The sequence below is a fragment of the Lates calcarifer genome, linkage group LG6 (assembly GCF_001640805.2).
Source record: "Lates calcarifer isolate ASB-BC8 linkage group LG6, TLL_Latcal_v3, whole genome shotgun sequence".
Taxonomy (NCBI): Eukaryota; Metazoa; Chordata; class Actinopteri; family Centropomidae; genus Lates; species Lates calcarifer.
The window spans coordinates 13,036,007-13,051,953 of record NC_066838.1 but is presented as its reverse complement, the minus strand read 5'-3'; the positions used below and the strand labels follow the sequence as shown (position 1 = coordinate 13,051,953).

Sequence of the window (15,947 nt, the reverse complement as noted above, 5' to 3'; positions counted from 1 at the left end):
TACTGTATGATTTTTCTGATTTTTCTACATCTACAAAAACTGTTCAAATGAGCATGTTGCAAGGTCGTGTTATTTAGATTTATACTGATAACAATTCAACATAAGTTATGTTTTTAATTCAGTTATGTATAATCTTAAAGTAGAGACTCTCTTTCTTACACAATCCCATACAATCTTTAAAACCTACATTATTTAGTAAATCATTTGTGTATAGGCCTATTATTATTTTTTCTCTTTTATATTACTTGATTTTTGTTTAATGTAAAGAGCTCCCTTTATTTTAGATTTATCTTTTTTGCATATTCTTCGGTATTATGTTATTGTTACTTCCTCTGGCACTTTGTGTCCTCTTTGATGCCATATATGTTAATAAGTTATGTAACTGTAATTTGGTTGTTTCTAATAAAGCTTCTAAAAAAGCTGCAGAAACTAAATTTAATAGCTTTATAGTACCCTATTTATTTATCTGTGAATAAACAGATACATGAACATGGACTGGAACAACAAGGCTATATATTTATTCACTATTGAAAGTAAAAGAAAAAGAAAAAAAAAAAAATTAAACTACACCTGAAAATAAATCCATGTAAGAGAAAATAAACCCCTGGAGATACATTATATGAGATTAATCAAATGTAATCATCTTAGAGTGCACTCCCAAGCAGTGAGGTTGGTATGTGTAGTTCTTCTACTGCAAATCACACTTACCTTCATTGCCATAATTAAAACACACACACACACACACATGCACGCACGCGCACACACACACACACACACACACACACACACACACAATGTCATAATTTGATGTTTGACATCATTTATTTTGATTAGTTACAAAACATAAATAAAATCAACAGTTGAATTAGTTACAATTTACAGAGGCTAAATCACCAGCAACATACCTTATTTTTCTAGGTTTTTTTGCCCAAATGTTCTTTTATTATTGGTTCTCAGTCATGCCATTTGGGACTCCCCAGGTTTTTGTTGCATTAATTTGGAAGTTTATTAGGTTTGACTTGCAGCCCAGGAAGTTGCTAATGTCATTCTATTATGGATCATCCTGGTTTTTACAGTTTAAAACGGAAATAAGATGTCAAAAATGACCAAGAATTCTCTGAATATAATCTTAAATGACCCTGGTCTGTCAGGACTCAGAGAGGTATATCAAGGCAGGGGAGTCCCATGTAAACAGGGATGAAAACCAGTGTTTTCTAGCTTCAAATAACCTCTGATTTATAATGATGAGAACACAATTTTACAATTTGTACAACCCCATTTCAAAATACAAAAATAATCTTTATCTTTTAGATAACATTTTGGTAACACTTCAAGGACAAAGCCAGCTCCACATCATGAATCATGATCGTTGAGCTGTAGCTTGCAGTCAACATGTTAGTATCAGACATGACAGCACAGTATCTCACCTTCACTAATAATGAACTACATCTCTGTGAAAATGTGGGTTGTCTTGAAAAGCAACAAATACAGAAAACCAGTGTTATACTCTAGATTATGCATTTGCAGTTTTTGAACAACCATACCCTTTAGCACAAACTAGTCTTCCTTAACCATTGATGATTAAAATTTCTTTGACTCACATTTAGCAGTCTTTAACAACATGTACAATCTTCTGTTTTCTGAGTTTTCTGTGGCACGCAATCTCTCTATCATTATTAAAACAGAAATGCTGCTTTGACTACAGGCTAATTATTATGCCAAAATGATTAACGCCTGACCATTAATAGTCAAATGTGTGTATGGCTAAGTGCACTGACAGCCAAAGAAAATGTACAGTAATATATCTGCTGAAGATATATTACTCTGCGTATCTCTACAAATGATGTGAGTTTAGAAATAGAGGAATGGAGCATTTTTGACTTGATTAAACCTTTTGCAGTGTGCATAAAGCACATCAGCTTCTGACAGGTGCGGTCCCACTGACAGCCTATGGTTGAAGACTAAATAGTTAACAATTGAAATAAGGAATTTGTACAACGCCAAAGAAAGTTGACAAATAGGCAAGTGAGGACCCCACAACAGCGTTGGACATCAAACTTACAACTGGTATATGGTCGAACCTCTCGCTTGTTTTTGTTTCTTGAGGAAACAAGCCCATGACACAAGCAGAGTAAACATTTTCAGTTGGGTACAGTGACATTTGAGAGGCCGCTTTGAATGAAAGAAACAGGGATGCAGTTTATAATGCAATATACCATGGGACTATCACAAAGCTTTTGTCACACAGAAAAAATATACACTCACACACTCACAAAAAATGTAGTAATTTTAAAAGGCAATATGGGAATAACCCATATGGTCTCCCCAGTCTGTAATAACTTGGCAGTTTTTTTTTTCTTTTTTTTTTGTCCTCCTTTTCCTCAGCATGACACTGTGATATAATTTGATATGCAGAGCTCAAACTGAAAGCACAAATGTCAAATGTGGAAGCATGTCATACTGAAAGCAAATTTACTCATGACTGATTAATCATCTCAGTAGGCTGCAAACAGTAAATGTGAGATTCATGAATATACAGCAAGTGCAAGCAGTTTGCACTCAGGCAAGTCAAGTTAGTCATAAGGTCATGCAGTCTTGGGCTGAGTCTACCCAGGTATCCACTGAACATATATGGCATATTTCAATTTGCCATCATATTAAGAAATCATCTGAATTCATATCATATCACTCATGGTAATTCAGACTGCTTCTATGTTACAAACATAAAATAATACAAATTAAGCACATGCTGTAAGGTGCACAACACTGCAACAATGTATTTGGTCGTATTGTGGTAATGATGGTAGTCAGATAACTTAACCGTGCTCTACTCTGTAACATGCTGTTTAATTTTTTTTTCATTACCCACTGAAACACCTTGTGCTGTAGGCTTACACTTTTAAAAGATCATGTAAAGATCATGAAAAAATGCCCTATGCATCTGGTTTTCATCAATGTGCTTCTACAAAAATATTTTATGCCTTACAGACAAATTAATACAATACATGCTGATCAATTTAGATGACCATTGCTAATTGCACTTTTAAAATTGATAGTCCTTCCACTGTAAGCTTTGACAAATTAAACAAAAAATGTCAACACACTGTCAAATATTTTGTCCTTCTTGTCTCTTCTAAGGGAGAGTTCCGTTGTGGAGAGTTGGTTTGAAAACAAAAACATGAACATTAATTTGTGTTAAAGGACATAAGGGATATGTACTTGGATAATTCATTAACACTCACCCACACTCATAATTCACACACTCATACATTAATGAATTTATACATCTCAACACCCAAACATACCATGATTCATAAACCCTAGCTGCTGTGTTCCATGTTACCCTCTGTCTTGTACATACTAGAATCTATCATCTCTCACATTCACTCTCCATCTCATCCAGAAGTAGACTGGAATCCACATATTCATCGCAGTCACAGCTCTCTCATGCATACACAGAACTAACACTCCGAATGGATCTGCTTTACTTCCTGATCAACTTAGTGTTTCCATCTCTTGCACCTTCATATTGACCTCACACTTCGCCTTGGTTTCATTTCTGTCCCAGAGGAAGAGTCGAGGTGGGGGGTGTTGGGTGAATTTTGGCACTGGAAGGTAGAGCAGCAGTAGAGCAAGAGGAGGAACAGGTGGAAGAGGATGAGGAACAGGAGCAAAATGTCCCCCCAGTAGCAGCAGTGCTATCTGTGGTTGCAGTGGCACCACTGCCAGGCAGCAGAGACGCGGCCGTGGACACTGGAGATGTGGGCATTTGGGAAGGCAGCAGCGGTTGGCTTTGAGGTGGTGAGTGGGGCAGCTGGGTAATGGGCTGTGTCTGTGGTAGCGACTGAGACTGTATGGGAGTTTGCATCCGCGGCTGCGGTATCTGCTGGCGGAGTGGCGACTGCTGAAAGGTCATCTGCGGGAGGGGGAGAGACTGATGGAGGTGTAAACTTTGCTGCATCTGTGGCATCTGAGCCATGTGCGTTTGTGGTGGAGGTCCTGGAGAGGGCAGGGTGGACAGGCTCCCTCCACCTGTGTAATGGGAAGGGGCTGCCACAGGCAAGCTGGCAGGGGTCGGGGATGCCTGGGGGTTCAGTGGTGCCACTGGAAACCAACCTGGTGGAGCCACCTGTATGGAATATAGTCATGAGAACTGAGGGAATATTACAGCACAAAAATAATGGTTTGGTGTTATTCAGTTCCAGAATATTTCTGCAGTCTCTTTCATTAAAATGAATTGAACACTGTTTTCTTTTAATCATCTTTTATGATACAACCATCTTTTTATGAGAAAGTGATTAATAATACAAAAGCACAACCTAATCTGTGAAATAAAAAATGTATTTCTGAACATATATTAAAGCAATAGTTTGATATTTGTCCAATACACTTATTTGCTCTCTTGTTGATGATTAAATGAGAAGTATGATACCACTGACATACCATTGCCAGCAGCTAGTTAGCTTAGCTAAGAATAAATACTGGAAATAAGTGGAAACAATTGCAAAAAAGTTACAATTTTGTCTGACTATTCCTTGTATTCACTTGTATCGGCAGATTTTGCTTCCTTTGGACAGAGTCAGGCTAGCTGTTTCCCCCGTTTTCACTCTTTATGCTAAGCTAAGCTAACATGGCACTGGCTGTAGCCTTACATTAAACATTAACACATGCGAATGGTATCAACTTTCTCACTTAATTCTGCAGTACCTCAGTCGCCTGGCTCCAGCCTCCCAACTCCTGCACCTGTTGAATCTGCTTGATCTGATTGAGTGAAGGCTTGGGCGGGGCGGGGCCCACCGTCTCCTTTGTCCAATTATCAACAAGTTTGTGCAGTTCATCAGTGAATGTGCTTTTTCTCAGAGGACTGTTATCTGTGGAAAAATGAGGGGGGGGGGGCATCATACCATTGATTGTTACTAAATATGATAAATACTGATATATCAGTTTATTGATATTATGGCAAACCACACCTCTTTTAGCAGGCAGTGACGGGCGGTGCTCTGGGTTGCAGTATAGGGGCAGTCTACTCTGTTCACCACCTGAGAAACTACTTGACTGCTGAATCCCTAGTTGAAAGATACAAGAAACGGTTACACAGACAGCAAGCCAAAAAAGAGAGAGAGAGTAGACAAAAAATCCTTACCAGAGTGCGTAACTCCGTTGTTATCCATGTGAGAGTGAGGCCGGGGCCGGAGTTTGATTTTGGCTGGCCTGGGCCTGCGAGGAGAGAGGACAGGAGGTGCAGTGGGAAGAGGAGGGGTTCGGGAAAGGGAGGCAGGCAGACTCTGCCTCTGGTCTTTGAGGGAACGGAGCTGTCTGTATAGTTCCTGCAGCTCTCTGTTCTGCTGGGCCTGAAGGGATACCACCTCTTTGATGTGCCTATAAAAGTGATACAAAACAGTGAAAATATCTGTTATACTCTGTAGGCAGGAAACAACAATTAATGGAGACACAAAACAGAAAATATAATAAATGAGGAGACAAACGTGTCTCCCTTAACTGACTTACTTCTCTCGGAGTTTGTGCAGTTCTCTTCTCAGGTCTTCATCTTCCAGCTCGCTTTCATCATCATCGTCACTGCTGCCCAGGGGTGAGTGGCTATGTCCATGACCTCGAGACAGATGAGCCACTGCTGGGGTCTTCTTACTTTCATCTTTCTCCCCTTCCTTTGCCCGGGATCTCCTCCTCTCCCTCTCCAAATGAGGAGACACCAGGGAGCTGTCAGTCTGCCCATCCTCTTTCTTAGTCTCGGTCTGGGTTACAGAGAAGCGTCCCACTTTCCTGTGAGTGCTACCATGGCCTGATGGCGCATCCTTTGGGGGAGAAGTCTGGGGCACTGGAGTCACCTGATGGCAGAGGATGTGGGAGACATTTGCTGCTTATTCACACTGGTCTGAAGGTCTGAAGACTTTGAGAGGCAAAGATAAAATCTGGGCTATCCCTCCTACCTGAAATCGTCCTTTGCGTGACTGAGGTGGATTTACGGGTGGCACCTCTTTCTCCTCTCTAAGTGCCTGACTGCTGGAACGTCCATCTAATATAGAGAAAGGGATGAAAAACAAAAAGGGGAGACATGGACCCAGAGACGAGAACACAGACACACAGGTATAAAGAGCACATGAATGACAAGGCAGACAAACACAAAAGCAACAGACACAGAAAAATGTACATGACAGAGAGATATAGATGCACACAGACAGACACAGGGCACGAACACAAAGGCACAGTGTTAAAAAATCACCCACCAATATCATACATCATCAGCTTTGTGACTTACGTGGCTTGCATTCAGGTCTATGAAATGTGTAAACATATGCTGAGTTCAGTGGCAGTCATTTGTCCAAATTATAAACAATAAACTGAAAAAATAAATTCAATTTTTGGGATGTGAAGATACATGCTTAAAAGAAAGATGTATGGGCGTGTGGGAAGGAGTGGTAAATGCATGTTTCATTAAAAACATAATTATAGGAAGTCATTAAATTAAAAAAAGAAACATATGAAATGGCAGTTGGATGTTTACAATAGTGTACCCCCACCCACCCACACACACATCCACTCTCTCATTCTCACTGACTCATCATTGTCCCACTCATATACCAGACAACAAAGCCCAATATCAAATCCGGGATCTGATCCGAGATCCACAGTGATATTGTTCCATGTGTTTGACATTTTGGGATTACTATATTAGCAAAGTGTGTACATGGATAATCACTGCATAATTTAAGACCAACATGAAAATATGCAGCCTGAAATGGGTGTTACTTACAGATAACGATCCATTATTAGTCACTTGTGTGGAACATAACATACGAGCTCATGCATGTGCACTTGTAGCAAAGGATCTAAGTTACTGCTAGACATATAACAAATATAAACACAAAAACATGCAAGATGACTGGAATATTTAAACACTGTGACAAAGCTTTGCCATATGAAAAGCCTACCCATGTACAACATAACCTGACTAACTTGTTAACCCTGGGTAATGTTTACAGTATTTCCTAGAAATTTTAGCTTTCAACATTATCTGGATATTTCACACAGATAATGATGAAAGTGATCTTCATAAATCAATCTGCTACAATTAGAGCATATAGTAGGGTCTCACGGAGCAATGCTACATTGTATGAGCTGACACAGAGAGCATACACATATTACATAATAGCTTAGCAACTTAGCATCAATCTTATCTGTGTTATGACGTGACTTGCATGGCTCTCTCTACCCTGAGCCAGCAGGTGGATGTGAGAAGGTGAGATGGCTGCTGCTGGCAGTGCCTGCGGATTGGGGTGGGGGGGTGGGGGTTGTCATATGAAGGGATATGTCTTGGGCACGGTCACAGCCAGGCTTTGCTCCAGAGCTCATCTGCACTGGGATGGGCATCAGATTTCTGATGCCATCCTCTTCCTACACTGTGCCAATCTCCCACCCTCCTCTACTCTCCACTGTTCTCGCCCCTGGGTGAGTAAACCCATGCAAAAAGAAAGGCTGCCAAGAAAATGAAATTTAGTAAAAAAGGAATTCATAAACAAATGAAATTAAAATTAGAAAACAACAATGTATGTAGAGATGTCAACACTGACATTACATGGGGACTATAGCCACATAACAATATGCAAAAACAGAATTATTTAACATTAACATACATTAACATTAACATTTTTTAATTCCTCATGGTTAAGAAAGTTATTTTACTATGTTAAAGCTGGTACTAGATATTAGATTTAGGTCCATGCTCCAACATCCCATTCTCTCTCTCTCTCATGCGCGCGCTTTCTCTCTCTCTCTCTCTCTCTCTCTCTCTCTCTCTCTCTCTCTCTCTCTCTCGCTCCCTGAGAGGACGCTACCTTGCTGGACTCTGGGCTTCTTGAACAAGCTGGCGGAGTGGCGCAGTTTGCACGCCCAGCTTTTGAATTTGCGAGTCCAGGATTTCTTGCTAACAGGATTTCTGATACTAGGACATGTCAGGTTTAGGCCAAAATATCCACCTCCTGCATTGTGCTGCTGCTGTCCATGCCGGAGGGGGATCGGTTGCTGATTGGGGGGCCACGATGCGTCTCCAGTGGTACTGGTGTCAGACTGTGGGGGTACAGCCTAGAACAGTTAAGACAATTAAGAGTGGCTGCATGGAGATGAGACGTTCAAAACGGAGAGACACTCAAACATTTAAACATAACATGTATCACAGATAGCTGAAAAAGAACTGTGGAATCACATTTACAGACTGAAATATAAACAGTAATATGATGTAAATTCAGTACAGCGTTCACTCACAAGAATGGTTGGTTCTCCTGGTACAGGTGGGCGCTGGGGCCCAGCAGAGTCATCCTGACTGGCGGGGAGGAGAGAGGTAGGCGGGGTTGACGAGGCAGAGGTGGAGGGTAGGGATGGGCCGGGCTGCTGCTCCACCGGACCCAGCTCTGTGGAGTTGGGCACCTCAGAGGAGGTGTCTTCTCGCCCTCCATCTCTCTCTGGCTCAGGGGAGGTGGAGGAGGAACGGGAGGTTGTGGAGGAGGTAGTAGAGGACGAGGAGTGGGGGGAGGTATCTGAGGAGGAGGCAGGTGGGGGGAAAGACACGAGGTGGAGCGACTGCGGCTCAGATGACTCGTCTCCTCCGGCTGATGTGGAGGCAGCTGATGTTGGGCCAGAGGCAGCCCCCCCAGCTGACGGTGCCCCGCTGCTGTACTCCTGATACAGCAAGTTCCTCAGCTTTTCATCCAGAGTTTTAATGCGGTTGTCTACAAATTCAATTTTGGGGGGGCCTTCACTGTCTGACTCGGCCACAGAGGAAGGTTGAGCAGGGGATGGTGTCATTGTGAGAGAGAGGGTAGGTAAGGAGGTTTCAGCGGTGCCTAGATGGAGAGGTGGCAGAGAGGAGTCAGAGGAAGGGTGAAAAGGAGCAGAGTAACTGCCTGTGTCCTCTGTGACACTTGTCTCTCCTGTGGACACCTCTGACTCTGACATCTGTAAAGAGGACTGCTTCTGCAGTGAAAACTGCTGCTGTTTCTGGGGTGTGTCCATGGCTTTAACAACCTCCTGTTGCTGCTCAATCTGATGCAGCTGTTTCTGTGACTGTATATGTTGTTGTGACAGCTCAGAGGGGATTTGGGTTTGTTGTGGGATCTGCTGTTGTGGTACAGGGCTAACATTTAGCTGTGCCTGTTGTTGAAGAAACTGTTGACTGATTGACATGGGCAACTTTTGGCTTTGTTCTGGCTTTAAAGCCACAGCACCCATAAACAGCTGATGTTGCTGCTGCTGTAGCTGCTGTTGCGCCATTTGCTGTTGCTGTAATTGTATTGACTGTTGCAGGTTTAACTGTTGCTGTTGCTGGTGATCAACGTGGGCCTGCTGCTGCGGCACTACGGCAGCTATAGGAGCCATAACCTGCTGCTGGTAACTGCTGTAACTGAGGCTGTTGCAGCAACTGTGGGGTGTACTGAGTTGCTTGCTGTTGAAGAAGAGGTTGTTGGGTCTGCTGCAGGGGCACCGGTGGCAGAAACTGCTGCAGAGGCACAGGCTGTTTTAACACCTCTGTGTGACCTGCCCGAGGCAACGCCTGCACCTCAGTCAGCTGTTGTTGAAGTGGTATTGGTTTCTGTATGAGTTGCTGTTGTTGTAACTGCTGGAGAGACTGTTGTAGAGCTTGTTCCTGCTGCAGCTGAATTTGTTCTTGGTACACTTGATGTTGTGATTGCTGTTGTTGTGGTGTTGCCTGCTGTATCTGTTGTGCCTGTTGTTCAAGCTGCATTGCCTGCAGTTGCTGCTGAGCTGCTGGTACCTGCTGCTGTAATGCAGGCTGTAGCTGAGGCTGTAGCTGAGGCTGTGGTTGTGGTTGTTGTGGGACTGGTTTAGCCACCTGGGTAGGTGTCTGCTGCTGCTCCATGCCAAGTTGGCTTACCACTGAAGAGCCCACTGCAGTAGCAGGAGGAGGGGAATGAAAAGAGGTTGAGGACTGGTCTGCAGCAGACACACATGACCTTGGAGCAGATATCACTGTATCGCCTATACTTTGGCCAACAGTGGAGCAAGCACTGGTTCCAGGAGAAGTGAGGATATCAGGAAGAACGTTGGTGGGTGTGGGAGACACAACAGTGGGAGAAGCAGACAAGGTGGGGAGGTTAGCAGCAACAGGTATTGCAATGGATGAGGGAGCACTGGAAATTTGGTCAGCAGAAGCTGAGGTGAGTACTGGCAGCTCAGCACCACCTGAAGCAGTGACAGGGAGAGAGGCTTCAAGTGTGGAGGCTGGTGCAGAGATGCTTTCAGAGGCAGTGGTGTGAGGAGCATGGGCAGCGGTGGCTGGGGGGGACATGGAGGCAGGGGCTGAGATAGTGGAGACTGGAGGGGAGGTGGCAGAAAGGGTGGGGTGGGGGGAAGAGGCCATTCCAGTCAAGGACTCCAGAGTCTGGGATCCTTCACTTTCTACAGCTACAGAGAGGAACACATGGTTAGTTTCTGTTATGCTGCCAACTTAGTCATATTAATAAGCACTGAATTGACTTGGGTAGATCTCACCTTTTTCTGTTTTAGGAGACTGGGGTATCCTTGTCTCTGTAGTTGGTGGTGGCGTGACTGCTCCCTGGCTGGAAAGAGAGTCTCTATGGCGAATAGTCTGGTTGATAAAAAAGCGCCAGCGTCCCACTGGGGAGGAATGTGGCACCGAGTCCGCTGAAAAATCACAAAGATAGCTCACTACTCAAAACAAGTGATACGAGATATACTATGCACAGCATTTCTGCATATTGTTGCTTTTTTGTGCATAAGAAAGTATATATCCAAAAACTCACTTGTTGAGCTAGTGGGAGTGCTCACATGTAACTGGTCAGTTGATCCAGTCTATAAATAAAACATGGAATTTTTACTATTGTCATTCAACCAAGACAGAAAAATAATTGAGAGAAAATGATAGATTGAAATATGGAAATTAAAATACCTGTGAATGTGTTTGAAGAAGTTCGTGGGCTTTCTTAACTATTGCTCTAAGCTCCTCGACAAATTTCTCTTTCTCCACATCAAGGACAAAGTCCTCCTCCACCTACAATCAAAACGCAACCAAAAAGCATTTGTAAAGACGTGAAAAGATACTTTCCAGCAACCGATGCAGACTATGGTAGCACATGAGCAGTTCACCATGTAATCTGCTATGTCCTCAGGTGCATCTCCTTCAATGTCAAATTTAAATGTCACCATCTTGTTGCTATGGGTCTCCAGCTGGCACTCCACCATATTGTCCCCGCTGCCGGACACCTACAGAGGACAAGACAAGTTAACATTATGCATTTGTCATCTACTGGAAAACATGGATATAGCAATATATTTGGCTATTAGTTAAGAGTTTTTTTCACCTGGAGCATGCTCAGTTGAAACTGATGGGAAACTTTCTCAGGCCTCTGACAGGAAGCTCTTCTTTGAGTTTTTAATTTCTCTAACTTCCCATTGGCCAGGAGCTGAAGAGTTTCTTCTCCATTAGCAGGAACAGACCTGTGGGTGGTAAGGTAGTGGGACTGTTACATATCATCATGTAAATGTCAGGTTCCAGAGCGAGACACTGACCACGTACTATCACTGCATTGTCTGTAAATCACTCAAAAGCACAGCATTGCCCAAAAACCAAACATGTGCTGTATATGTTATGCATTTATTAATTAACAATTAGCTATACATTTAAGTATAATGTAACTTCCATGCAGCAGCTATTGCTGGTAATTGGAGCTAAGATCAGAAAGTAATGATATCAGGCATACCCTGAAGAAGAATGATGTTCTGTACTTGAAAGTACAGATGGCCCATCCTGCAGATTAAAATGAATATGCACATTAAGGAGTATGCAAAACACATACACACACACACACAAAAAAAACATTTGCAACATTTGGTACAAGTAAAACTGTAATGTAACTATGGATAATGTGACATTAAATAATGAGTAAATTATATTATGAATGCACTAATTTTTTAAGATCAAAACTTGTTAGTTTGAATCAAACGACACAATCACAGATTTTTCAAATAATTAGATAGCAGTATTCTCATTCATTCTGCCAATATGTCAGAAAAGTAAAATTATTTCTTAATTAAGACAGCAACTTGCATTCTTCCTGTACCTGAGCAATGCCCAGCAGGGAAAGGTCACAGTCTTGCAGCGAGGCTTGGGGCAGTTTGGGGGCATTAGAATCAAGCGATTGTAGAGTAGTGACAGGCGGAGGGGAGGTGGGGATAAAGTCGGCCTGCCCCGGTAAGGTTACCTGGGCCACTGGCGGAGATGTAGGCAGCTCTGGAGCAGGGGCAGCAGCAGGATGGTGGGATGGGAGAGATGGTAGTGATGTTGGAGGACAGGAGGTATGAGAGGGGCTGAGGGGCATTTGTTGTGCAGGAAAGACAGCATTGGGCAGAACAGGCTGTTCAGCAATAGGTGTCTCGGTGTGTGTCTGAGTGTGGGAATGAGCTTGTGTCTGAATGTGTGTTTGTGTTTGGGAGTGTGTTTGGGCCTGGATGCTGGTTTGTGTGTGTGTATGAGCCGGCAGCATCTGCTTGGCCTGGTGCTGAGGAGATGGAGTGGTGCCTGCTCCTAGATGACTATAGAGGGGGAGGGTCCTGCTCTGGGACTGAGGCTCAGCTACATTACTGGAGACTATCTGTGCAGGAGGATGGGTCACCAGATGCGAAGCAGGTGGACTCTGTGGGGGCAGCTGACTCTCATCAAGGGGTATCAAAGCTTGCTTTATGGGAGGTGGTTGCTGGAGGGGAGTTGTGATGGGCTGTGCCAGTAACTGAGCTTGCGGAGGAGGTGGAGCTAGCGGTTGATGCGCTTGAGAAAGCTTCTGCAGCTGTTGCTGGTATTGCTCGGTAGACTGAGGCATAGCATGCTGGGAGATGGGCTGAATAACTGAAGGGTCAGTAGCGCTTCCTAGGGGCTGCTGCTGGGCCTGGACAACTTGGCCTGGAACATAGGCTTGGCCAGCTTGCTGTGCAGGATGAGGAGATGCAACAAAGTTTGCAGGGTCAACTACAGAGCTGAGACTGTCTGTTTTAGTTCCGACACCAGCTGAGCCAGGAGACAGAATCATCTGCTGATACTGCAGCACTGGCTGCTGTTGCTGCTGCTGTTGTGTAATATGAGTCATATCCTGTTGTACAGATGGCATGGCCTGGTGGGTAAGCTGAGGGACATACTGAGGGGTCAAAAGGCCAGCAGCCGTCTGAGCATGCAGCTGGCTAGGTGGCTGGCCTTGAGTTTGCTGCTGGAGCTGGGGATGCATGAGCCCTGGCATTTGAGTGTTTTGCTGAACAAGAGACTCGTGTTGGATTTGACTGGGAATAGGAGCAATTGCAGCTGGAGGCTGGACAGCAGCTTGGCTTTGTTGGCCAATCATCTGAATGTCAACAGTTGGGCCCTGGCCATGTGGTTGCTGGGACTGAGCAATTGTTGGGTGCAGAGGCTGAGTCTGGATTAACGTCTGAGCAGTTACCTGGCTCTGTGCGGGAGTGACAGGTCCTGGGTAACTAGTCTGCAAAGGAATTTGTTGATTCTGGATGACTTGAGTCTGTCCCTGGATCATTGCTGCTGGAGGAGTTACTTGGGCATCAATCATAGCCTGAGCTGCTTTGGCTGTGGACTGGGCTATAAATGGGCCCTGGTTCTGGGGATGAGCCTCATTTTGTCCTTGCTGGGTAAAGACTTGACCTGGGAGAACAGCAGATGTCTGAAGAGGAATCTGTGTGGTCTGAATGGCCATGGGTACCTGGGCCTGTGGGACAGTTTGAGTTTGGTGCTGAATCACCTCATTGCTGACTGGAGCTCCGACTGGGATATGAGGTTCCATTACAGAGGTATGGAGCGGTGGCTGGCCAACAAATGCTTTCTGCTGCTGGATCAATACTGCTTGCTGTTGTTGCTCTATCACTTGTTGCTGCGTGAGAGCGGCATGAGGTGTAAACTGAGTGGTGTTCAGTTGTTGGATACACACATGTTGTATATCAGTTGGCTGCTGCTGAATCTGCTGCTCACTGTTACTTTGTGGAATAGGGACGGCCTCTTGTTTTTCAGTTTGCTGAAGCTGAATGATGGCAGCTTGCTGCTGCTGCTCTTGAATCTGTTGCTGTATCAGAGCCTGTTGCTGTAATCGTTCCGCTTGTTGTTGCTGTAACAGGACTTGTTGTTGACGCTGTTGTTCTAATTGTTGTTGCAACAGAGCTTGCTGCTGCTGTTCTATCTGCTGCTTGAGTTGCATTTGTTGCTGCTCTTGTTGCTGTAGCTGTAGCTGAGCTTTCTGCTGGAGCTGCTGCTGTTGTAAAATAGCCTGCTGTTGCAAATGCTGCTGTATCAGAGCTTGCTGCTGTTGTTGTTCCATTTGTCGGAGTAAGGCCTGCTGCTGCAACTGTTGTTCCTTTTGCTGTTGAGTCTGCTGGGGTTGCTGCTGCAATACAATTTGTTGTTGATGTTGTCCACTTTGCTGCTGCTTCTCTGGTTCTTTTTGTGCTCCAGCTTGGTGTTGTCCAATTTGTTGATATAACTGGCTCTGCTGCTGTTGCTGTGAGGGAGGCTGTTGATGTTGTTGTTCTAATTGCTGTTGTAAAAGTGCTTGCTGCTGTTGTTGTACAAGACCTTGTGGATGCTGCTGCTGTTCCTGTTGCTGCTGAATAAGAGCCTGCTGCTGTTGATCCAGAAATTGCTTGTGTAAAAGTGCCTGCTGCTGCTCCAGCTGATGCTGTTGTAGTTGGGCTTGTTGCTGCTGCTGCTGTTGAAGCAATGCTTTTTGTTGCTGCTGATCAAGCTGTTGCTGGACATACATCTGATGTTGCTCGAGCAGTAAAGCTTGTTGCTGCTGCTGCTGCTGTATCAGAGTTTGCTGTTGCTGAAGCTGTTGTTGCAGTTGCTGAGATTGCATCGCGGCCTGCTCATGAGGATCCCCTACTGGATGCTGTTTATAAGCCTGAGGTTGCTCCCCTGGCTGCGGTAATGACATAGCTCGCTGTTCCATACCTCTTTGTGTAGGTAACAACTGCTGCTGAGGAGTTGGCTGGACAAGTGGAACAGGCTGCTGTACATAGATCTGCTGTTGAGGCTCATGTTGATGCGTCTGGACAACTGTAGCTGAAAGGCTCTGTTGCTGCTGTTCCGCTGGTGGTTGAGTGGCACTAACTTGTTCGAGCACAGTGGCCTGGGCCTCCATTTTCTGTTGTGGCTGCTGCTGAAGGGTGGAGGCCTGGGGATCCATCCCTATCTGTTGTTGTTGGACAATAGTCTGCTGAGGGATCATGACAGGCTGTGTTTGCTGGGGTGCTGCCTGGGGAATGATGTCAGTGAGCTGCATGGGAGTGGCAGGGGGTTGGGTCTGCTGAGCGAGCGGCACAATGGTCCCCGTTAGTCCAGCGGGATCACCAACTGACATGGATGTAGTGAGGACATTAATGGGTGCTTGTGGGGAAACAGGGGGTATGTATGACTGTGAGGGGGCCATTGACCCGTGGGGAGTGGCAGTTTGAAATGTATCTGATGGGAATGTTTGTGACTACTCAGTGATAATGACAGAATGATGATTGGTGTTGAAAGAAGAGGGAAAAGAAAACAGCAGAAAAAACAGGTAAGAATAAGCTTTGGCAAAGGGAACAAATTAACAGCACACTTAATGCAACAGGGTTTCCCACAGTGTTTTATGGCAGAAGTAGGGTGCCTCGCGTGAAATACAAACCACCACAGCTAATGTTAGAAAAAGTAAACAAAAATTACTTTAAAGATTAAAGTAAAACGTTTACCTTCAGGTAAAATGAGTACTAGTTCATACAGCAAGACTACTATATACATTTAATGACAGAGGTTATTAATCTGTCATATCTCACAATCGCTGCTAAGCAATTTCCTGTGGGAAACTCTGTACAGCGCACAATCAGAGGATTATGAGGATGATTTGTGGTTGAGTAAATAGTTATTTGAGGGA

General features: G+C 44.4%; 1 protein-coding gene across 1 annotated transcript in view; it reads right to left on the bottom strand.

Annotated features, from left to right (window-relative positions):
- Positions 1-800: 800 nt before the first annotated feature.
- The window catches only part of LOC108876449 (serine/threonine-protein kinase WNK1-like), a 35,995-nt gene continuing 20,848 nt past the window's right edge, over positions 801-15,947 (bottom strand). The window contains 16 exon segments of the mRNA XM_018665964.2: positions 801-4,129; positions 4,708-4,871; positions 4,971-5,066; positions 5,144-5,379; positions 5,509-5,846; positions 5,949-6,034; positions 7,854-8,100; positions 8,281-9,381; positions 9,383-10,437; positions 10,525-10,677; positions 10,797-10,845; positions 10,943-11,044; positions 11,140-11,256; positions 11,355-11,490; positions 11,754-11,800; positions 12,114-15,521. Of these exon segments, the coding sequence (XP_018521480.2) occupies positions 3,554-4,129; positions 4,708-4,871; positions 4,971-5,066; positions 5,144-5,379; positions 5,509-5,846; positions 5,949-6,034; positions 7,854-8,100; positions 8,281-9,381; positions 9,383-10,437; positions 10,525-10,677; positions 10,797-10,845; positions 10,943-11,044; positions 11,140-11,256; positions 11,355-11,490; positions 11,754-11,800; positions 12,114-15,521 (7,911 nt within the window). The 3' untranslated portion in view covers positions 801-3,553.